Here is a 25,852-nt window from a genome sequence, read left to right on the forward strand (position 1 = left end):
GAAACAATTTTTTCAGTATTCAGAATAACTAACTACCCAGTGCCAAGCTACTTCTCACATATATATATATATATATATATATATATATATATATATATATATATATATACACACAGCGTGGGTTGCTATGGTGATGGGAGACACAGGGTTCTACGTCATCAAGGTGCACCTTTCTTGATAGACAGGCGGTGCAGCATGCGTTTGGAAGTTCACGTGGATTGGTAAATTTAATTGATATTTGCACTATAAATAAACACGTTGGATATTAGCTATGTATTGAATCATGCAGCGTTTGCAATCACAAACTGCTTTTTTGTGCACAACAAATTAAATCAAATGTATATGTTGTTTAATCTTTTATTAGCTTTAATGATGAATCATGTTTTTCTGCATGTGAAAAGATTTCACAAAGGTTGCAGTTTGTCAATTCGTATAATTTAGTCATAAATGCATTGCTTAAATTATTAACAGGAAATCAAAGAGTTGTTCTGGTTTATCTTAGATTCATATCAAATGATTTACCATTTAGTACACTTATTTTTTTTGTAGAAACTGATTTTGATTACATTTAAAATCCTTTATACATTATCTGGGTTTGCATGTTTATGTTCTATTGAGCATAATTGGATTTACTTCCCCAAATAATTATTTTTCATCTGATAAGATGTTAATTTCTCCCTATGGATGAATGAAAACCAAAAGTCATAGGGAATTATATTTAATATGTTTAAAAAACACTGGAGCATTAGGAATACATATCTGTATTCCTAAGTCTACAGTCCTGGTACCTATAACCTCACTCCCCCCCCCCTCCCCTCACTCCCCCAATCTGTACAAGAATAAACATGGAAAAATCAAATAAAAAACAAATTACCTTTTCTCCAGACTCCTCTTTGGGTTATGTCATCCTGAAGGCATGGACCAGTCCAATGAGAGGATAGACACATACACCTAAGATTCCTACATAGAGAATCATTGCATACATTGCATACATTGCATACATAGATTCTCTATGGCCAACTGTGATGGCACTGCACATGCGCGTGTGACGTCACGGTATGTTACAGTATGAGACTTCGAATTAGTAATATTTTGTTGCTATAGTGCCTACAGTGTCCCTTTAATGGACAGTATCTATATTTTGTTACTACAGTGTCCCTTTAATGTAGAATATTGCTTTTTATTTTTACAGGGCTATTGGTTATAACAGGGTAAATTCTGCTGTAGCATTTCAACCTGGGAAACACTATCTGTTTGCTAGACAGTGTGAAAGGATACTCAGCCATCAGATATATTTATTATTTATGCCGATTGTTACTTATGCATGCTTGTTACTATTGCTCTATCTGTTGAACATTGATCAAAATAGTTATCATTTCGTATTTGCATAATTGTGCTATTTATGCATACTGACATGAAAAAAACATGTATGCATGATCAGAAATAAATAAAAGCAATGATTTTTGTGGTCATTATTTTGAAAATATCTGGGTAACAATGGTGTAAAGAAATATAACATCCAGAAATTTCATAGTAATATGTCTGTGCTAGAGGCTGTATGTTTGCAACTTTGCTAGTGGTCTGTGCCCTATGCAATGTTATTAAGTAAGCTTAAAGCCTGTTGTTGGAACAAACTTTGCTTTCTTGAATTGCAGAATTGAGCTACTTTCTACTCTTGTTCAATACCAGATATGCTTATTTTTTTTCCTGTTCAAATAGTTGGCTTCCAATTCTCCATCTCTTCTATTATCCTTTATGGTACCAAATATAAATTACTGCCGTTAATAAGAAATATCAGATCAACAGTACTTCAAATCCCATCCATTGAATTCCTTATGAATCAACACCTTGAAACGTATTCTTTAAATTTTTATATATGTGTTCTGCCAGAAAAAATTTCACTCTCTTCTTTAGCAGAAAGGCCATAACAGTTCCTGGAAATTCATACCTTTGCTTGTTTGCAGAGGTTTAACAACAATTAACTCTGTTCCACAGAGGCGCTCACCTTTATTTGAGGATGCTATTGATTTCTGGTCAAAAATTTCATAACTTTACCAATAGCACAGGTCTTAACTTTAATTAACTCAGTGAAATATTATTTTATGATTAAGGAACTCTCCCAGGTGCATATAATGGATCTATTGTGCTAAGAATTGTACTTTCTTCATGGAACTTGTTATTTCTCAAAAGAATATATTTCAGATTTATTCATATAATAGGCTATCGAACGTTTCCGATTTATAGTTACTTTGTTCAGATTTACCACTTTTATCATATTCAAATTTTATATTATAAAAAAAATTAAGAAAGTACCTTCTTTCAAACATTTAAAAAAATGTTTATTACAGTTAATTCCTTAACTCTTCACTTCAGAACTATTTGCTAAAATAGATATATTAGAATTAAGCATTTAAGTGTACAAATTGCTTAATATCTATCCATCTATCTATCTATCTATCCATCCATCCATCCATCCATCCATCCATCCATCCATCCATCCATCCATCCATCCATCCATCCATCCATCCATCCATCCATCCATCCATCCATCCATCCATCTATCTATCTATCTATCTATCTATCTATCTATCTATCTATCTATCTAGTCTGGGGTGTTGCTCCAGGGGGGCAATTGCTCCACTAGATTATTAATTGCTCTAGGTGCTACCCACCTAGAGTGCCAGTGCTAGGGTGACCCCTGCCACTAGCTAAAATTGGCAGAGTGCGTACCTATCCACATGGTAAATACTTGCTCTGTCCAAGTATAAGAGTGAGCACAGTGATCCTAGAAGACAACCTCTATCCATCAGGGTGAGGATCCACTCCAGCCCTCATAAAAAGGTAGGGATGCAGGGTGGACCTCTTCATACATAAATCAAATGTGTCTCTGTATGTCTTTGATAATGTATGTGATCGTGTGATTTTCTGTGAATATGTGTGTGATTGTGTGATTTTCAGTGATTATGTGTGTGTGTCTGTGATTACGTGTGTGTATATGTATGTGATTATGTGTGTGATTGTGATTATGTATGTATGTATGTCTGTTGTTATGTATGTATGTGGTTGTGTGAGTAGGTCTGTGATTGTGTGTGTAAGTCTATGATTGTGTGTGTGTGTGTGATTATTGACGTGTGTCTGTGGATATGTGTATGTGTGTATGTCTGTGGTTATGTGTGTGTATGTCTATGACTGTGTGTTTGTCACCTAATGTCTGTGACCATGTGTGTGTACATGTCTGATGTTATGTGTATGTACATCTGTGTTTGAGTGTATATAAATGTGTGTGAGTGCATGCAAATGTGTATGTGTTTAGTAGGCAGTTGCCTAATTTGGTATCCTTAATTATGGCAATTCCACATAAGGATAACAAATAATGTGAGTTATCAAATATACAGCTGAAATATCCAAATTAAGAAAAGGGCTTTTTTAATTTTGCTCTCTCAGTTGTTTAGTCAGTAACTCGCTAAATTGGTACCCTTATGGGGGATTTCTATATTAAAAAATATTAAGAATTCCAGATGTGAGGATTTTTGCCAGATGCCAGCATGCACAGTATACTGGTGCCAGAAAGCAAATGGTGAGATATTACCCCACCCACAGTTGAAATTATTGGTATTTCCTCCAGTCTTGACTGTGGTACCATATATGCCCAACCATATATTGTTCCTAGAGTTGTCAATGTATGCAGCCCAACAGCAAATGAAGATCTCTCTCTCTCCACATACACACAACCTTTTAAGAAAGCACACGTGGGACTTAATAAGAATTTATTTCATGAAACATGAATTTATTTCAAGAAATTACATGTGTAGCTTAACATTTCAGTCTCAGTATCCTGATGAAAGTCCCAATGTTGGGACCAAAACATTGTGTTACACATGTAATTTATTTAACTAAATTCTGATTTGACTTGTTACAAATAAATCTCATGAGTTTACTTTTACAAGGTTGTGATATCTCTTTAACTCTGCAGCACCCCCTATTGGTTAACCAGAAAGTTTAAATTTGCTTAATGTCAATTAATGTCCCCCATCGGCTAATGTTGGCAGAAGAGGAGCCCAACACAGCGCAATCTCGGTGCTGCAATCAGGGGGGCCACCAGGGGGTAGAAGGGGGGGGGGGAGCAGAAGAATACTATAGTGTTAGGGATACAGTTTTGTATTCCTAACACTATAGTGTTCCTTTAAAGGACCACTCTAGTGCCAGGAAAACATACTCGTTTTCCTGGCACTAGAGTGCCCTGAGGGTGCCCCCACCCTCAGGGACCCACTCCCGCCGGGCTCTGGGGGAAGGAAGGGGTTAAATCTACCTCTTTCTCCAGCGCCGGGCGGGGAGCTTTCCTCCTCCTCTCCTTCTTCCTTGCGACGTCATCGGCTGAATGCGCATGCGCGGCAGGAGCCGCACTCGCATTCAGCCGGTCGCATAGGAAAGCATTTACAATGCTTTCCTATGGACGCTTGCGTGCTCTCACTGTGATTTTCACAGTGAGAAGCATGCATGCGCCTCTAGCGGCTGTCAATGAGACATCCACTAGAGGTTTTGGAGGCTGGATTAACCCTCAGTATAAACATAGCAGTTTCTCTGAAACTGCTATGTTTATAAAAAAAAGAGTTAATCCTAGAGGGACCTGGCACCCACACCACTTCATTAAGCTGAAGTGGTCTGGGTGCCTAGAGTGGTCCTTTAAGTCACCATTTTAACTATAAGTTAAAGTGAACTTGTCTTTGAATTTTTACTTTGCATAAATAATTTTATATTGATGTGTAGTACCTGAATGAACTCTTTTTTTTACTAACCTTTAATGTCTCTTAATGCTTTTTTTTTTTTTGCAATAGTCACCCCCTGCTAAACTGTTCCACAGACGCCATCACTAGGAATGTATTTCCCATTAGGCAAAGTACAAAACTGCCTACAGAAATGTGTCCTAGGGTGGCACCTGTTTTCAACACTTATAATGTGTATTCTTGGACCATAAGTTGATTGGTGTACCTCAAGTACTTGTAGCTTTGGCCAGTGTTCTCTGTATCCCAGTAAACCTTCTATGTGTGATAGCAGCGCTACTGGACAGTTATACAGGGTGTAAAACTCAGTGCTGTTCTAGCTACACCAATGTGTGTATGTGAGTCAAACAGGAAGTGAAATAGATTGTTTCCCATATATTCAGAAACAGCTTTTCACACAGGAAGAAAATGCCTTGCAAGATCGGCAGTGCACTCTTTATTGCAACTCCTCTGCTATCAAAAATAGGAAGGTGACTGTATTACAGAAGACATAGGACTGTGAGTACTTGAGTATGTGCAAATAACCCTTTAAACATCACATGCCCTAAAGCCCCTTTTCCCTAACTGTAAATGTAACTACCTCCCCCAAAACTTACAAAACCCTTTCTCCATTCCCAAATTTAAAAGAACACTATAGCATTAGGAATACAAAACTATATTCCTAACACTACAGCAACACTCTTCTAACAACTTATGGCATGGCCTTCCCAACCTAGTGTAGAAATGGTTAAAAACCCTTTTAACACTTACCTTATTTATAACACTGAGGTCACTCAGTGCTAGCTCCGTCTCCTCCTTGCAGTTATGGCAATGGAGGAAACTAATAAGCATGCACAGCAAGAGTCGCACACGCAATAGGCCTTCCCCATAGGAAAGCATTGAATCATAGCAAAGCATGAGGTCATTCAAAGACGTTTAATGGAATTAAACTTAGTTAAAAACCAGGAAGCGTCTCTAATAGCTGTCTGGGAGTCAACCACTAAAGACTGTCTTAACCCTACACTGTAAACATTAAAGGTTCTCTGAAATTGCATGTTTTACATTGCAGGGTTAAGGGGACAGGGAGCACTGCACCAAGACCTCTTCAATGAGATAAAGTAGTCTAGGTGCCTACAGTATTCCTTTAAGAACACAAAGCCTAAACCTGACAAAACTTTTTACCTTAATCACAAGTTAACCCCTCTTGATAAACACCCCATGTACCACAATACTAAATTTAACCATACTGTAACCCTAAACCCATTAATCCTAAATACCACTTTTATTGTAACTGTAAAACCTCTCAAGCTTTTACAACTCTTAACACCTTAAGGAATCTAACTCTGAAATTAACCCATCTCTAACCTTAAACATCCAATTACCCTGAACGACTTGGATATAATCACAATATTGAAAATTCAATAACAAAAAAACCTTGTTATACTCAATAATCAAAAACAATACATTACATATGGCTTGATCATCTTTTTCAAGCACCAGTAGCAGAACTCCATACCTGCATTAAGGACGCCCCCACCCTCATCACCAAAATGGGACAACTTGATCTGGGGACAGATCCTGTAGTCCTGATCACAATGGATTGAGTAACTGCTTTACTCCCTCATGACCAGGGAATAGAGGCGATGAAACCAATCCTTACCTCTGCTACAACATATCATGGCCCTCCAATTGAGTTTACGCTTGAATTGTTGGCTCATACATTAAGGAATAATTATTTCTGATTTGAAGAAAACTGGTACCTCCAAATTGCCAGCACTTCCATTGGGGCAGCCATTGCCCCAATGTATGCCAATTCATATATGTACATCTATGAAACACAGTTCATTTTATCTAAGTTTAGAAACCTCATTCAAGCATATTTTCGTTATATTGACGATTTGTTGATTTTCTGGAGAGGCAGTGTGGCCGAGGCCTCAGAGATGGTACAATATTTAAACCAACTGGAAACCCCAATCAGACTTACGTCAAACATAAGTACTACATCAGTTCAATTCTTAGATTTGGATATATCAATTAAAGATAAAAAAATAGCTTACTGGAAGACTACTCTACATAATAACAGTGCACATCCAGGGGCCTTGAGAAAATCACTACCCAAAGCACAATACCTCAGAGTAATTCGAAACAATTCAGATGAGGCCATGATGAAACAACAAATTGAAGAGATGACAGAGAAATTTCTTGCACGAGGCTACAGACTTCTTGAAAGCGCTTAAGGAGGCAAAGTCTGCCAGCACCAATAAAGTGGCCAAAGAAGCCCAAGGTATGGTCTTTCCCATGACCTACAATGATGTTTCTCCAAAGATCTCCAAGGTCATGAAACAGAACTGGAAAATGCTGGCAAGTTACGACACCCTTCCAAAGGTTTTTAAAGAACCTCCCTTAATTTGCTATAAGAAAAAAAAAAATTTGATGGATCTTTTAGTTCATATGGACCCGGCGAAGAGTTACATGAAGAGTACAGATATAGAAAATCGTGGCAGTGTCCATTGCTTTGGGTGCGTTACATGCGGACACATGACTCCATCATGTACCTTTCAACACCCTCACAAAAACAAAGTTTATCAGATCTGTTATACCATCACCTGCAAGAACCCCTTTGTAATCTACAAGTTAACATGTCCTTGTGGACTTTCCTATATTGGCAAGACTGAAACACCTCTGTGTGAAAGGATTAGAGGTGATAGATCTGGTATACGGGTGACATATCAAGAAGGTCATTCAGAACAACTGGTGGCCCAGTATTTTCTTAATCTCCAACATCCACTTTCAACCCTGAAGTTTGTCGCAATTGACCATATCCCACCACCCAAGCGTGGTGGTGATCGTAGAAATTTCTTATTGAACAGAGAGACATTCTGGATTTTTCAGCTTGACACTATTGCTCCTAAAGGACTCAATGAAATAACCTTGTACCACTCCTTTTTATAAAAGAACCCCACAGTAGTAGAAATTGTTTTTAATAGCTTTACTATATTCATCGACTATTTTGGTTACTGGCTTTATGAAAGGTTGTAAATTCTGCACTAAATCTGCACTAAATCTATATATAGCCAATTGTTATACTTAACCACACTTTATATATAGACTGCACATTATGTAGTTGGACACTTTAAATTCTGCATACACTTCATGCAGCTCAGCACTTTAATAATCACATTTACACTTTATGAAGTCCAGCACTTTAATTATAAATTATGCACTTTATTCGTAAATTATGCACTTTCACCACAAACCATGCACTTTAAGATAATGATTATGCTGAATAACCTCAATGCACTGTCTACATACATGTATTTGAACACCAAAGTCTAGTAACTATTTTTTATTTCTTCATTCCTATCTCTTCCTTCCATTCACTGATATTGCTATATCCAGGTTAGATGTTCCATGTTTGATACAATCTTGGCAGCACTTGACATGGTTACCGCTTTTACCCCCATCTTTTATAACATAGTAGATGTTTGTTTTTGTCTCCCTGGTGATTAGTATTGACTCCTGCTGCCATGGAAATGTATGGTACGTCGGTACTTTACGTGAGGGCGGTGCTCTGTAAACACATGCGCACTCTGTACTTGGGAACGCTAGCGGTATTAGTCACAGCACCTGGGGTAAGTCAATTTCCTCTGATTTCTTCCCTATATAAATGTTAATGTTTTTCTTGATGACTATGACTGATCCTGATGAAAGTCCCGGACGGGGACTGAAACGTTGATCCTATTTTTAATGTATCTTCAATAAAGACTGAACTTTTAACTTCAAAAGACCGTGAGTGCTGATCATATTTCTACTATGGATATATAGTACCTGTTCCATTGCCAGGTACCCATTAAAATATTTCAAGATTAGGTATACCATGAAAGGTTTTAAATGTTTTATCCTACACCCTTTCTATAATGGATTAAACAAATAAAAGAAAATGTAAAATTATAATATTATAAATGATTTTATATTTTATGCAATATGTACACAGAATTATTTCAATATGATTATGTCCTAGCTATGCATCTCAGGTTTCCAATACCTGTTAAGATATTTTTTTTTAAACAAAGGGGAATTTGGTAGTAAATAGGTTTATTTGAGATAGTATATATATATATTTATATATTTACACATACTTACTGACTGACATTAATCATTAATTTAAGTCTCAGGTGCTAAGTAACTAAGCATTTTAACAAAGTAAAAAGCAAAGTACCTGGGTTCACAGTGATCATTTTAGATAAATTTACCCTTGAACATACTAAAGCTCTGGAGAAAACCATACAGTAAAATTACTTTTTGAATATTTTCCACTTTGTTTAAGAAGTTGTTGATCCACTGATTTAACAATATCTGGCAATATGACTTCCTCCTATTTATCATATAGGAAACATTGAATACTGAAATTTCCCAGAACACACATTCTCTGGTAGTGTTGCAGAAGATGTGGACAATCATATATCTCACATTAACAGAATCAATGCAGAACTCATATAGCGTGCCTTGCTTATTATTGATTTATGCGCTTTCAAGGACAGTGTTAATTCTGAAAATGTGTTTTTATATGACCTTCCTATTTTCTGATCCCATTTGTCAACACTGTTCACTTCACAGTGTCTTTGAATGTTGAATTTTTTTAATCACTTCTTCCATTTTCTTGTAAATGAAATGGTGACCTTGAGCCAGCCACTCTATTTCCTGTTGCCTTGGTTAATAAATATTATATGCTACCTGAGGTAGGGATTTATTTAGCTTCTCTTCCCTTTTAATTTGTGGAGTGTCCATAACATGTCAGGAACTAAATATGAACATTGCTGCTACATGAATTTTAAGATTGCGGTTAAATTGCATTTGTATACTACATTTGTCACAAGCATAACCATGTGCATAATAATATGTATTGTTCTACATACATTTGTGCACTTCTGATATGTTTATAAAGAAGCTTAATAAAAGTAAAATAATATTTTCACAGTTATACTGTAAATTATTATTATTATAACTTACCTTAAAAAGGAGTTCACCAATTAATCCATTCCAGGTTCCATCTGCTTGAGGACTTCCATACTTGTGATCCGGGGCAACATATATCTCGTATTTGAATCCTAAATAACTTGATAAGGCATCGAGGACATCGATAGAGAATCCTTGGTATTTCTTTGGCTTTCCCAGTACATTTTCTAAGACCATTACAAAAGGTTCTTCCTGTGGGGGAAAAAAAACAAACAATGAATATCTTGCTCTGATAGCCACTGGGTATATTAGCAAACAAGTGAATTGCCTTTTTTTTAAATTGTGTTTTATTGTATCTGCGGACAAGTTTTAGATTCAAGCATCCTTTAACATGATACTGACTTTGGACTTTGAGAGCTGATTATGTTCTAAAATAGACAGTTTCATGCTGTCTGATTTCAATTCCACCATTGCAGAGAGACAAATTGGCTGCTTTTGGCTCAAAACAATTCGTAGTCAAAGCACAGTTTTCTTAGAAATGCAATTTAGCACAATCTAATCTTTTACCTGTTAAACGTTCACCTTTCCTAACCACTGACAACTGAATTGCTAAATTTAGGATAAAATAGCAAAGCTGTGAAGAACGTGAGAGAAGAAACAATAATATGAATAGCTCAGTCTCATTGTTAATTATTAATAAATCCAAACCTATATTTAAAAAGAAGAAATTGAAAATAAAGCATTGAAAAAGTAAAGCAGCTTGACATTCAGTGAATTATACTCTTTTCATGCCTAATTTACCATAACAATTGGTACATGCTTGGAGCTAGTTTCAAGCATTATTTAGAAGCTGGGCCATCTTGCCGTGAGACCATTGTGTTTATTTTCTAGAGACCCCTGCACATTTTTACTTTAGCTCTCTCATGATGAACAGTGAGCCCTAGGTAACCACAATATATTTACTGTATGTTATTTTCATGTTACCTGATGGGGGAACTGTTGACAAAGCTCAATATGTGCAAAACTGTTTCGGTCGCTCTAGTTTCCTCACCCCTGTCGTATAAGTTATGTTTGTGCTAACAATTTTTTAAGATTTTAAGAGTTATGAAATAAAGCAAACCTTTCTTCCTCTACAATTTTTATGTCTCGGAAGTAATATGTATTTTGTTTTTCTCTAAAGCAGGATTCGGCACTCCTAATGTTGTAGACTACATCTCCCATGATGCTTTGTAAAAATTTTGGCTGTGAGAGCAATTTGGGAGATGTAGTCCGCAACATCTGGATACCTAACCCTACTTTAAAGTATTGTGCAGTGGTTATCCATGTTCTAAGGGCGATGTTCACTAACACAATTATGTTAGAGATTTTCTTTCAACCTACCTATTTCAGGGAAAATATTACAGCTCTCTAATAAACTCTATATAATTTGCTATCTAGTAAATACACCCAATATTAATTTTAATGCTTTGTTTACTAATAGTTAAATAGCATCCTAAGCATCAGATCCGTATAATGTAAATAATTTATGGAGAACAAATGATGTGTTTTAATCAGTCAATGCACTACTAGATAATTGCTTTTCACATTCTTAATTTTGTTTCCACTCACTTAACACTATTGCTAATATTTGCCATGTTGATTTACAGCCTTATTTTCTCCAGTTAATTTTAATCTTTAATTAAACAGGGGAAGAAAGGCTGCTGTCCATTTAGAAAATAAAGTACATTAAAGCATCATTCAACCTGGTTTCTGTGCATTTAATGATATATTTCGCATAAATTGTGTACATTTTAAATTAACATTAAGGATATGAGTAATATTTTAATTATTCACACTGATACATGGAATTATTCCCAAGACATATAATTACTATTTACTACAAATAAAAATTAGTATTTGATGCAATACAAATTACATATAAACAAATTAAATACATATTTTATTTAGCTCTAGATTTGTTTTGGAACCAAACCATCAGCGATGAGTTCCATTTGACGCTGCCTTTATTACTAATAACAGAAAAGTATGTATGGACTTGCACAGAAGGACATAGCATCATTGGAATTGCACTCCATAGGCATCTTTGGAATCAAAGTTAGCAATGTTTGTTCTTTAAATTACCTTTCTTGGTCTTGTATGGGTCTAACAATAGTGAGAGATGTGATATAATATACAAGTGCACTGCACCATTATGACGTCGCATGGTTGATGAAGAAGGTGTATGAGAAAGGTTTATGAGATGTAAATGATGGCAAATTGGAATTATAGTAAAATACCCTAAGAGGTTGGGGGAAACAAATTTAAAGAGTAAAGAACTCCTCAAAGCAGGATCATGATACCAGTCCCTGTAGGGGTTGATTGCATGTCTCTTCTGGCTTATTTTATGAAAGTGCCAATTTCAAGAGAAAACAGCCCTTTAATAATTTCCTTAGTAATGTTTTCCAATTGTCAAACGTACAGCCAGATGTGGTACCGGCTATTTCTTTGATCTGTAGTTGAACTGAGGCCTTCTCATTAGAAGCTTTGTTGGCAATTGCCGCACATTTGCTAGGTTTCCAAGTACTTCTCTATGAAAGGCATCTTATTGGACACAAGTCATTAGCATTGATCACTTCACAGAAGAAGGAACATAACTGCTGGAATAATGTCAAGTTTACTTGATTTTTAATACTGTAAATAACAGATGTGGAATCCAGTAAGACACACAGTGTTGTGCTTATGAATAATTAAAGTGCATAATTATCGGTGTTAATATATAATTAATTCAATATAAATACTTGTGAGAATAAAATAATAAAAAATATAACATTTATATGCAATGATTTCTTAAATCTCTATATCCTATGAAATAAACATAGTGCAAATATAGTGCATACTGTATGTATAAAATTATAATCACACTTATAATCCTCCCAAAGGGTAAAGTTCACATCTATTAGAGTTGTACTATGTTGTCCCGTGTACTTAAAGTGTGTTTGTGTGTGTGTGTGTGTGTGTGTTTTTTATATATATATATCTATCTATATATCTATATCTATATATACACACACACATATATACATATACACTGTTACATTGGCCAAACACAATGAAGTATATTTGCTAAACAAATGTATTATGTCAAATGGAAAATTATAAAATTAAGACCTATATTGCTGAGACTATTCTTATAACCTGGTTAATGTAGCCTAAATTTTGCAGTTTGATTTTAATTTCACTTATCTATAAATGGACCCCAGTATACAAGCAATTAGCTGCTTTATCCATTCTCCCGCATGCATGCAGATATATACACAGATGCAAAATAACACATTATTTGTTCTATTAACTTTTAATTTACAAGAAGTGCTTTCAAGAGTCACAATATCCATTTATCAAGTTAAAAGCAGTACACGGAGAGATCAATTACATTTATTTCATTATTCCTTTGCTTAATTACTGATATGGCTATATTATTCTCAGCATTTCAAAGAATAGACTGATGAAGGGGTTATAATGCAAACCAAAATGTATTAATAAGAATATGTGCTATCAATAACTATACCAGTGCAAACAAAGCTTTATATTGTCATGAATAATTCAGTCAACAAGCTGAGATTCATGATATCATTTCATTTCATTTATGCTCACAACTAGTGATGTCCTGAACAGTTCGCCAGGAACCGTTCGCCGGTGATCATAGCGTGTTCGTGGTCGCGAATGTTCGGTCCGCCCCCTATTCGTCATGGAGGTGGGAGGATCTGGGAGGGAGGGTCTGCTGCTGATTGGCTGGAATGTGTCTGCTGACTGTGAGGTACAGGGTCAAAGTTTACTCAATGAGGACGAATAGGGGCGGACCGAACATTGCGCTATGTTCGCTGGCGAACGGTTCCCGGCGAACTGTTCGGGACATCACTACTCACAATCTCTTTTTCAGTGGTGTTATATTTCCCTGTGTTATATTATGCATCTCTATTTCAGTGGGCAGAAGGTAATGATATGTGGGAATCATTGGATAACAAAATACTTAAAGGATAACAGTATTGAAAAATCATGAAAAAATGTCAGCATCATTCTTGCACAATCATATTCATTATTACATCTTAGGATGCCTTGACTGTATTTTTTTTCTAGATAGACCTGAATTTAAAACTCACACGTGGTCAACTCACTGTACTTGCCAAGTTAGGACAGAGTGTTTGGTGATTAAAATGAGTTCCCGTCATTTGTGGAGAATGTCTATTTTACTTAGTCGAGGCAACCCTGTGGATAAAAAAAACAAAACCTGGCATAGATCACTACATGTACGCATCCCTCTGTGTGTTCCTACAAATCTAAAGGGCTGCAGAGAAGTGTGGATGGCCTTTTAAAGCAAGCTGGTAAATCAGACTTCAATTACCTTTTTTGTTATAAAAAATATAAATAAAACTAGTCATGTACATCAATAGCAGCTGACTGGCACGTTTTATTAACTTGCAAAATGGATATGTTTGTATTTTTTTCCTGTATGAATATACATGCATTAACATGTGTGACTGCAAGATAAGCAATATCGGAGAACACTTCAGAGCACATGTAAAGGTATCTAGGTGCTGAATGCTGTGCACTCACCCAGTGTACATACATCATACAAGTTTTGGGACAGATTGGAGTTAAGCTAAGTATAGCATAGAAAGACAAAATCTAAGGGGTTGGGATATAATTTAGGGGAAATTAAGATATCACTGCTGAATAAAAGAAAAGTGGAAAAAATAACCAAGAAGTTATGTAAAACTTAAAGTATGCAACTAGCATGTTATCTATCTTGTTTATATAGTGTGTCTCATTAATATTCTTTGGAAGTGTATTTTTTTCAAGCTACTCTTAATAATACTTTTAATTGAAGCCATTTAAAGAAAAATATGTTAATTTGATCAAATTCAATTTAATGGTTGCTGATCTAAATGACATTCTAGTTAAACAGTATGAATTCAGGCTTATTTCTCAAAATAGAATGGTTTCGGTCAAATTTAAACATTAACTTTTGCATAAGGAAAAAGTATAGGGAAATTATACATTTCAATTCTGATATATATATATATATATATATATATATACACTATTTATATTTATATATATATACACACACAATTAGAGACATAAACTCACATAACCACACACACACAATCACAGACATACACACAATTACATACATAATAACACATAATCACAACACACACAATTAACCACAGAAATACACACACAATCACACACATAATCACAGACATGCACAAACACAATCACAAACCCACACACATACAATCACAGACACACAATCCAATCACATACACACATAATTAGACATACACACATACGCACACACACCTGAAGGAGCCCTTTGAGTGGTTAAACATATCAAGTGGGTCTCCTATTAGTATATACTATTGTTTTTATTATCTATTTTATATATTGGTTTTGTTTGGCAAATTAAAGTTTATCCTTATATATATATATATATATATATATATATATATATATATATATATATATAAAACTTTCTTTTGCATCCATCAACTGCTTCCTGGTATCATCATATTCTTAGGTGGGGATTATACTAACCAGGCTGTTCACACTAGAGCAATCTTTGCTCTAGTAAATGTGAGTATAATTTTTTTAATTATCCATTTGACACACCTACCTGTACTTACTTCACCATTGGAGTTCTTTTCTGCATTTGCTTTCACATATGCCCTGCACATTGCACCTTATCCGAAGTACTCATGGTGACCATATCATCACATTACTTAGACAGGGATTGTTCCGTCCATGCACAAAACAGCAGAGCTCTGAAGTAGCTCATAAAAATGTGAGTGGTAGCAACACTTATTTATCCACCCCATATACGCTATATCTACTGTATTGTACTATTTTTTGTTATCTTTGTTTTTATTTAGGTCCATTGTACGAAACATCTGGATACCTAAGTACGTATAACCGTTTTTACATATATCTTGGGTGCGGTTTACTCTGTATTTTCTTGCATTTTATGTGATAATAAATGGCTTCATATGATCACTATCCTTCAATAAAAGGCATTTTTTTTGCACAGTCATATTTTAAAAATCAATGCCGAAATTTCACAATTTCTGCAACAGTAATCAAACCTTTTAACACAACTGTATATATATTTTAATCACTCACTCTATGCCAACAATTTGACTGAATATGGAGAGCAGAAAAAAACTCCTCCTCCTCTTTTAAGAATAGTAATCACAGTGCATGTGCTGCAGTTGCTATTAAAACTATCCATCCGGCACTGCGAATGTTGGCTAGGGAGTATAGGAATGGAGTGACTGATGTCACTCTATTCAGACACCGGCCTGCTGGCAATGAGACAGGCATGTTAGTGTCACTGAGGAGCTTTGCCCTTCTTGGTAAGGCATTCCATAACTGGGGAAATCAAAGAAGACAAGAGGAATAGCCAGGGAAGATTAACACCCACACAGATGAGGAAATGGTGGCACTGGAACGAGGTATGGTAAGTAAATTTTAGTATTTTTTATTGAATACAACATGTACGTCTATGACATATGATGTATTCAATGTATTTATGGACAATTTAGCCAAAGTAAAATTTTACATTACGGGTTCACTTTAAGTTTAAGAATCTGCTTAATTGTCAGAATTTCTGTTGTTTACAGAATAGTTTTTTTATCTTATGTTAGAAATGAGTTGTCTGTCTATGTGTGTATATATCAAACTATCTATCATTCTATCTAACTATATATACACACACATATAAATACTAGAAGGACAAAAGTGCTTGGACACCTGACCATTACACCAACAGGGACATTTGAGACAGACTTGATATGTAGTTGGTCCCCCTTTTGCAGCAATAACATTCCACTCTTCTGGGAAGGCTTTTCACAAGAATTTGTAGTGTTTCTGTGGGAAATTTTACCCATCTAGTAGAGTATTTGTGAGGTCAGGCACTGATGTTGAACAAGAAGGTCTGACTCACAAGTTTGCGAATCAAGGAATATCTGGCATGGATGCAATTTCATGAAGTGACTTATTACAAAGGGGGCATTTGATCACAGTACCATGCTTCAATTCACCGAGCTCTTCAGAACAACCCTTTTTTTTTTTTTTTTTTTACAAATGTTTGTAAATGCAGACTGCATAGCTAGATGCTTGATTTCACACACATCTGGCAATGGGTCTGATTGAAACACCTACATTCAATAATTAAGAGGTGTGTCTCAATAGTTTTGTCCATATAGTGTCGTATATATCACAATAATATCAATGTTCAGATGGTATGTGAAAAGGGCATAATGCTGTACTCAGACTTGCATCTTCACAGCTTTCTTTGATGTGCTTCATTTGTCTCTTCCAATATATAAAATTCTGTTAGGCAGATATCCCTTTAGTGCTACTGGCAGCTCATTTGCGGATCTTGGTGAACTGCCATTTTGAATTATATCATGCTTACAAGCTAATTAGGACATATAAAACAATGGAAGATCAGAGAATGTCAGCCCCGAAGTCAGTAATGATAATTGAAATAAACTTGAATTTTAAAACTATTCATGTTTCCCTTCTCATACATTAAAAATTCTGAAAGCTTGAGATTTGTTTAGCTTGTAAGAAATACAAGCTCCTTTTTGTTATTTAGAAATATTGTTGTGATTTATTTGAGTAACATAGTCTAATAAAAAAATATTTAATTCAATCATTTTGATATTTTAATATATACAAGCTACAAAAGGCTCAATTGACCGAATGGGTGTCTCCCTATTGTTGACAAGGCATCAAAGCATATTGCATAAAGAGCTTGGAATGACTGCAATATTATACATTCTATTGGGTAGAAGATACTTGAGTGGACCACATTGCAGTGATAACATAGACTCCATTTCCACACATATTAGGTACACACCAACACACAAGATGGTAAAATACATGTGGCATTTACTTATAAAAATGATACATATGTATGTAATAATGCAAGCAGAAGAAGAAGTTTTAAAATGGTGGGGCATCAGACTCCACTGTCCATTTAACCCCACATGCTTAACCCCTGATCCCTAAACATCATGTCCTGCTCAACACAATAGCCTATAGAATCATACATTAGGGAAATTAAAATGCTTAACTATATGTAAACAAATCTTAATATTTATTACTTATTTATTACTGATAATTATAAAGCGATTACAGATACCGCAGCGCTGTATAATTAGTGGAGAACGTACAATATACAAAAACAAATACAAGAGGTAGAGAGAGAGCCCTGCCCGTAAGTTGATAACTAGTCATTGAAGCTCTTTTATACAAAGTGCTTAACTAGATAGCCTGTGAGCTTACAATCTAAAGGATACAGTGGGGACTTGAAACAAGAGGTAGCAGGGGAAATTTGGAGGTGATGGATAAAAGAGTTAACAGAGAGAAGCAGCTATTGGTGAAGTTTAAAGGGAATGAAGAGGTTATTGAGTGAGAATCTCAAACAGCTGGAGGAGCATGCTATATATTTAGGGGGAACCTGGGTGGGCGGGAGGAGGGGAGTGTGGGTGGGTAGTGGTGAGAAAAAATGCAGAGCTTCACTATAGCTGTTCCTATGAGTATAAGTGTGAGGTGAGGCCTGAAGAACAAAGATGGAGATGGAACAGTTATATGAAGGTATTTACAGCCAGGAGGAGCATGGGAAAAGGGGGAGGGGGCGGGGGGTAGAGTAGCCATGTGTTGTATACAATTGAAAAGTTTAGCAAGCAAATTCTATCACCCAATAAATTAATAACTGTGTACATGAAATATTGGTCCGAAACATTAAATGACAATGATAAAAAAAAACTGCATGCACAGAAAATTACATTGGCAAACTACAGGTATAATTAGTAACAATTCTATAGTAACACATGATAATGTAAGAATAAATGAGGTGAAATATCTTCCAAGCTTCAGTCAGTACATGGGAGTTGTGGGAGTTTCTGCAGGATGTTAAATGCAGAGCTTCACTATAGCTGTTCCTATGAGTATCTTAAGGCCATTGGATTAATTACAAAAGTTATAGGTGAAATAGATTTGTCAGTATCAAAACTATATATTTAATATACTTTAATAACAAGGCCGACTCATTATATTGTCACTCATTTCTATTTCTACAAAAGCCTTTGACCCCCATTTTAAAAATTCTCAAGTTAAACAATGTTATTCAACAATTCTCCTCCTTTTATCGATCTTAAATTTCAATAACAATACAGATTATTATATTCACTGGTTCTCTACAATCTTAGAGCACGGAGTCTATATTTTATTCAATTAAACTTTCATTTTATTGCATTTTCAAATAACTATCATTTTAACTTAAGCTTTGCAGTTTCAAAATACCTATGCCTATCAGTATGTAATTACGATAATCATCTACTTTCATGTATGTAGAGATTCAAAGACACGAGACATGTTTCAAGACAGGCAGAACATATATATATGACTTAATTGCAGTGTTTCCTGGGCATATACAACCTTCAGATTTTTATTCATCAAATCACTAATATAGGCCTCAGTGGGATAACTTTAACCCACCACCAGTGTTTTCTTTAAATATGTTCTCACATGGGCACAGGTAGATGAGTCAGAAGCTCAGTCATTTTGACAGTTCCATCTGTGTTAATATGAGGATAAACTTAACATATGAACTGTTCAGGGATTGTGAGAAATGACTTTAAAGACCTTGGTTAGGACCCACAACATCAATGAACTGTGATGAAATATAATCCTTCTAAACATCACTTTGAAAGTCAATGACTTATATTACAGCTTTATTACAGAAAAAAGGACCGTTTTAATTTTCTCTTGTAAGATGACATTACTACATAAATCAAGGTATAACAGAAAATTAAATAGGAGTCTTTCTAAATGTTTCTGTGATGTTATAAGCGAACTAGCAAATGGCTGTGCCCTTGATTAGGGCAGGTGCAAGGATTCTTGGCGCCGAAGCAATAATCCATTCCACCCCTCATGAATGCAACTACATTATCTCAGAGGTTTATTCTCTAAATGCTGAATTACAAAGAAGAGATATTTAGGGAAGGAGACGCACACTGGGTAGACATTAAAGGAACACTATAGGAATCCAGACCACTTCAGCTCATTGAAGTGGTCTGGCTGCAGTGTCCTTATTGCATTTAGTGCTGTAATGTAAAACATTGCGGTTTTAGAGAAACTGCAATGTTTACATTGCAGCACTAAGTCTGCCTCCAGTGGCTGTCTGATAGACAGCCACTGGACGCGCTTCCTGGATGTTAACGGACTTTTTGTCTGGTAACTGATGCTGGACGTCCTCACACTTTACATGAGGACATCAATCATCAGCTATTTCCCCATTGGAAAGCATTGATGCAATGCTTTCCTATTGGAAGGGCCTAATGCATGTGGCACTCACCTTGCATGCGCATTAGCACCCCCTCGTCAGTAGCGTTGGAGGAGGCGGAGCCACAACCTAGCGCCGAGGGACATTAGTGCATGTAAGTAAATAAAGGGGTTTTAATCCTTTATACACTGCGGTGGGGGGAGGCGGGAGGGAGGGGGGAAGCAGAGGTAGCTGTAGTGCCAGGAACACAGTTTTGTATTGAGAAATTTAGAGTAGTGTAGTGAGAAATTTAGAGAACAGAAAAGGCCTAAGGAGACATTTAGGAAAAGGATAAAGAGACTGTTGAGATATCTAGTAAACAGAGACTGGGAGATATTTAAGAAGAGAGTTGTGGAGAGAGGCACTGAGGCTAGTGGTGCTGTGGAGAGAGGCACTGAGGCTAGTGGTGTTAGACAGGCTTGGAGACTATGGTGAGGCCTAATAGAAAGCAGTTGTTGTTGGGGGATTCCATCATAAGAGGTGTGGAGATGGACAATGGTGGTCTTGTGAGGTGTCTTCCCGGAGCTACTGCTCACAGGTACAGGAGACGTATCTGTAATATTGTTAAGCAAGCAAAGCAGGAAGGGGAATTGGATGTACTTGTCCATCTAGGGACAAATGACTTGGCTTGCAATGAGGTTTCAGAGGTTAAGGACGTTTTTAGTGGTTTTGCCAATGATATCCGGCAGGTTGCTTGTCATTCTCTGAAGTTCTGCCTGTGCATAACACTCAGAACGACAGGCAGATGCGTATTAGGGACTTTAACTTGTGGCTTGGTGAATGGTGTCGGGAGCAAGGATTTGGCTTTATTTCTCATGGTAGCTCTGTTTGGAATGGAAATAAACTGTACAAAAAAGATGGTTTGCATCTTTCTCAAAAGGGAACAAATGTTCTCAGTGAGCAGTTCAGAGGTTTTGCTAGGATGTATTTAAACTAGGAGGTGGGGGGGGGGCAAAAGGGTGATAAAACATCAATCCAATTGTCCCCCAAAACAAGGACAGAAGGTGCCTGTAGCAAGTGTGTTAAAAAATTATAAGCTTAGAGTCATGTCTACAAATGCTCTCAGTTTAGGGAATAAGATCCATGAACTTGTGGCAATAATGGCAAATGATAGTGTAGATTTAGTCGCTGTTACTGAGACATGGTATAATGAGAAAAATGACTGGGACATAGCGATACCAGGGTACTATTTATATAGAAAAGACAAGGAAGGCAAGAAAGGGGAAGGAGTGGCCCTGTATGTGAAGGCTAGCATAAAATCTAGCCTAATAAAAGTTAGTGAGGCGAACATAGAGTCCTTTAAGTAACTCGAATAGGTGTGATTTATAGGCCCCCAGGACAAATTGAAGAGTTAGATAATCTACTAGTTGAGGAAATAGCTAAAATGACAATGAAGGGGGAAGTTATCATCATGGGTGACTTTAATCTTCCTGATGTGAATTGGAAAACAAAAATAGCTGCTTGTGCCAGGAGCACACATATTCTAAACTCCCTACTGGGATTGTCTCTAAAACGAGTTGTTGAGGGGCCAACTCGTAAAGAGGCCATACTAGATTTAGTGTTAACAAATGGAGATTTGGTATCAGATATTACTGTAGGTGAAAGTTTAGGATCCAGCGATCATCAGTCAGTGTGGTTTAATATAAGAAAAGACTTTAGAAAAACAGACTTTTCTAAAATTAGAATATGTGTAAAGGAGTCATTATCAGAATGGAGTCCAAGAGAAATGGGATTATTTAAAAGTTGCACTACTGAAGGCAACAGAAAATTGCATTAGGCTTGTCAGTAAAAGCAAAAAATTCAAGAAACCACTGTGGTACTCCGCAGATGTGGCCAAAATAGTAAAAAACAAAAAGTTAGCATATAGTAATTATAAAAAAAAACAGAGTGAGGAAGACAATGATCTATAAGATTAGGCAGAAAAAGGCTAAGCAAGTTATAAGAGCTTCCAAATCACACACAGAAGAGACAATAGCACAGTCAGTAAAAAAGGGGGACAAAACTTTTTTTAGATACATAAATGAGAAAATAAAAATAAAACAAGGATTAGTTAGATTAAAAACAAAAGAAGGAAGGTATGAAAAAGAGGATAAAGGTCTAGCTGACTGCCTCAATGAATATTTTTGTTTGGTATTTACAGATGAAAATTAAGGAAAGAGACCTCAGTTAAGAAAAAGGATACATGGGTCATTTATTACACGTGAGTTTACAGAGGAAGAGGTTCTATTTCAACTGTCAAAAGTAAAGACAAATAAGTCAACGGGACCTGATGGAATACACCCAAAGCTATTAAAAGAGCTTAGTGGTGTACTTGCAAAACCATTAACAGATTTATTTAAACAATCATTGTTAACAGGAGTAGTCCCAGAAGATTGGAAGTTAGCGAATGTTGTGCCCATTCACAAGAAAGGTAATAGGGAGGAGTCGGGCAACTATAGGCCAGTAAGCCTTTCTTCAGTAGTGGGGAAAGTAATGGAAACCATGTTAAATGATAGGATTGTTGAACATCTAAAACACATGGATTTCAAGATCAGAGACAACATGGGTTTACTGCAGGGAGATCATGCCAAACTAATCTTATTGATTTTTTTGCTTGGGTAACTAAAAGTATAGATCAGGGTGGTGCAGTAGACATTGCTTACCTAGATTTCAGTAAGGCTTTTGACACTGTTGCACACAGAAGGCTTATCAATAAACTGCAATCTTTGAGTTTGGATTCCAATATTGTTGAATGGGTAAGGCAGTGGCTGAGTGACAGGCAGCAGAGGGTTGTAGTCAATGGGGTATATTCAAAGCTTGGGCTTGTCACCAGTGGGGTGCCTCAGGGTCTGTACTTGGACCCATTCTCTTTAAAAAAAATATTAGTGATATTGCAGAAGGTCTTGATGGTAAGGTATGTCTTTTTGCTGATGATACTAAGATATGTAACAGGGTTGATGTTCCAGGAGGGATAAACCAAATGGCAAATGATTAGGTGAACTAGAAAAATTGTCAGAGTTGTGGCAACTGACATTTAATGTGGTTAAGTGCAAGATAATGCATCTGGACGTAAAAACCCAAGGGCAGAGTACAGAATATTTGATAGAGTCCTAACCTCAACATCTGAGGAAAGAAAGTTAGGGGTGATTATTTCTGATGACTTAAAGGTAGGCAGACAAGGTAATAGAGCAGCAGGAAATGCTAGCAGAATGCTTGGTTGTATAGGGAGAGGTATTAGCAGTAGAAAGAGGGAAGTGCTCATGCCATTGTACAGAACACTGTTGAGACCTCACTTGGAGTACTGTACACAGTACTGGAGACCGTATCTTCAGAAGGATATTGATACCTTAGAGAGAGGTACTAGGGCTACTAAACTGGTTCATGGATTGCATTATAAAACTTACCAGGAAAGGTTAAAGGATCTTAGCATGTATAGCTTGGAGGAAAGACGAGACAGGGGGGATATGATAGAAACATTTAAATAAATAAAGGGAATCAACACAGTAAAGGAGGAGACTATATTTAAAAGAAGAAAAACTACCACAACAAGAGGACATAGTCTTAAATTAGAGGGACAAAGGTTTAAAAATAATATCAGGAAGTATTACTTTACTGAGAGGGTAGTGGATGCATGGAATATCCTTCCAGCTGAAGTGGTAGTGGTTAACACAGTAAAGGAGTTTAAGCATGCGTGGGATAGGCATAAGGCTATCCTAACTATAAGATAAGGCCAGGGACTAATGAAAGTATTTAGAAAATTGGGCAGACTAGATGGGCTGAATGGTTCTTATCTGCCGTCACATTCTATGTTTCTATGTTTCTAACAACCAGTGTGTAGTCTACACACTCTCACTAATACGAACACTTACCCTAACACTTAGTGTCACTTACACACTCTCAATAACAACACACATACCCACTGTCACTCAAACACAAACTCACACCACTTTACATATAGTCACACTTTGTTTACACACACAAACACAGCAATTTAACACATACACACACCAATTTACAATCATCTATAAAATAATCAGTTTCCTTTACTTCCAGATGGGCCACACTTAAGTGATATGAATGGAGAAAAAGGGAAAGAGGAGAAGCACCCACCAGCCTGCAGGAATCCTTTTTGTTCCTGGTGGAGGGAACAGGAGAGCCTTGCACTGTGAGCACAGGCTGCTTCCTCACAGGCAAAGTGTTTCCTTTGTTCACAGGCAGGGAGCAGCCTTGATACCAGGTCATGTCCCGGCTTTCCCTGCCTGCAGGAAGCAGAGTGCTCTGCTCGGGTGCTGGGGTCACAGTAAATCTCCTGAGTAAAGCTCTGTCATATGATGTGAAAAGCCTCTAAGGAAAGCATTGATTCTTTGCTCTATGAGGAGCATTGGATTGGACCCCACCGGAGAAGGCCTTGCCTCCTTTGTCATGGCGCATGGGAAAGAGAGGTGAACAGTGCTAAGACAGTCTCTCTACTGGAAATTAGTTTCAGGATCATTATAATGTTAGGAATACAGATTTGTATTACTAATGTTATAGTGTTTCTTTTAAGATATCTTTGCTTTACATCCTTTAAGATATGTCTACTTTCCTCCTAACATGCCCCTAACTAAGTAGTGTGTTGCCCAATTCCCTATCTATCTGTTTTCCAGTTTTGTTGGCTTCCTCTTCTTTCTTTGTGATATTAAGCAATAATTGTTAATGAAGATTTTATCCACAAAGTTATTTCAAGCGGTCACTATTCCCTATTTGAAAAAAATGCCCTTTTGTACAAACTTTGATAGTCTGCATTGTGTTAAATGGATGTGATATCAGTAATCAAGAAGCAGCCAATCAGAGTGCACTAATTGAAAAAAAAGCAGTTCTAAAAATAATTAATTAAAACTGAGAGGAGGACTCAATCCAACTTACCCTATTCCAACAAAAATATTGTGGATCATTGTGTGTAGCTACTATATCTGTATTCCAAGGAATTGGGAGTCATGTTAGTGCTTGCGCCTTCTACCCAATCATGTTGCATTTTCCCCGGGGTCTGCCGAAACCTCAAGTCGTTTGGGACCACCCTTTGGTGGTGGAAGACAAGCTCAAAAAGGAGCTTTCAATGGGGCATATGGTGGGCCCCTTTCTCAGCTCTGACGGTTCCTAACCTTCTCCCCTTTGGGTGTGGCCGATTAATGATTTATCATACCTGTTTCGGGGATCGGTAAATGATGATATTGATGCTGAGCAGACTTATGGCTAAGGCGGATTTTGAAGCACAATTTTGTTTGCTTCTGTTGCACCCAGGCTGCCACCATCTGCTAAGCTGTTTTCTCCAGGACGGTTATTAAGAGGACCCGTGCCTGCCCATGGGTTGCTTGATCTCCTGTTTCTATTTCAAGTGTTTTAGCACGTCAGATAGTAACATGGCTCCCTCTATATACAGAGTAAACATGGCTCCCTTTATATAAAGTGTAACATGGCTCCCTCTATATTAAGTGTAACATGGCTCCCCTCTATATACAGTGTAAACATGGCTCCTCTCTATATACAGAGTAACATGGCTTCCCTCTATATATAGAGTAAACATGGCTCCTCTCTATATACAGAGTAACATGGCTTCCCTCTATATAAAGAGTAACATGGCTCCCTCTATATACAGAGTAACATGGCTTCCCTCTATATACCGTGTAAACATGGCTCCCTCTATATAGAGTGTAAACATGGCTCCTCTCTATATACGGAGTAACATGGCTTCCCTCTATATACAGAATAACATGGCTCCCTCTATATACAGAGTAACATGGCTTCC

At 36.7% G+C, this 25,852-nt stretch overlaps 1 protein-coding gene across 1 annotated transcript in view; it reads right to left on the bottom strand.

Annotated features, from left to right (window-relative positions):
• GRID2 (glutamate ionotropic receptor delta type subunit 2) overlaps window positions 1–25,852 on the bottom strand; it is a 1,057,299-nt gene that overhangs the window by 212,308 nt on the left and 819,139 nt on the right. Inside the window, exon 10 of the mRNA XM_063458620.1 lies at window positions 9,771–9,968. Coding sequence (XP_063314690.1) covers window positions 9,771–9,968 — 198 coding nt within the window. The remainder of the gene's footprint in view (window positions 1–9,770; window positions 9,969–25,852) is intronic.

The sequence above is a fragment of the Pelobates fuscus genome, chromosome 6 (assembly GCF_036172605.1).
Source record: "Pelobates fuscus isolate aPelFus1 chromosome 6, aPelFus1.pri, whole genome shotgun sequence".
In the NCBI taxonomy this organism is placed as follows: Eukaryota; Metazoa; Chordata; class Amphibia; order Anura; family Pelobatidae; genus Pelobates; species Pelobates fuscus.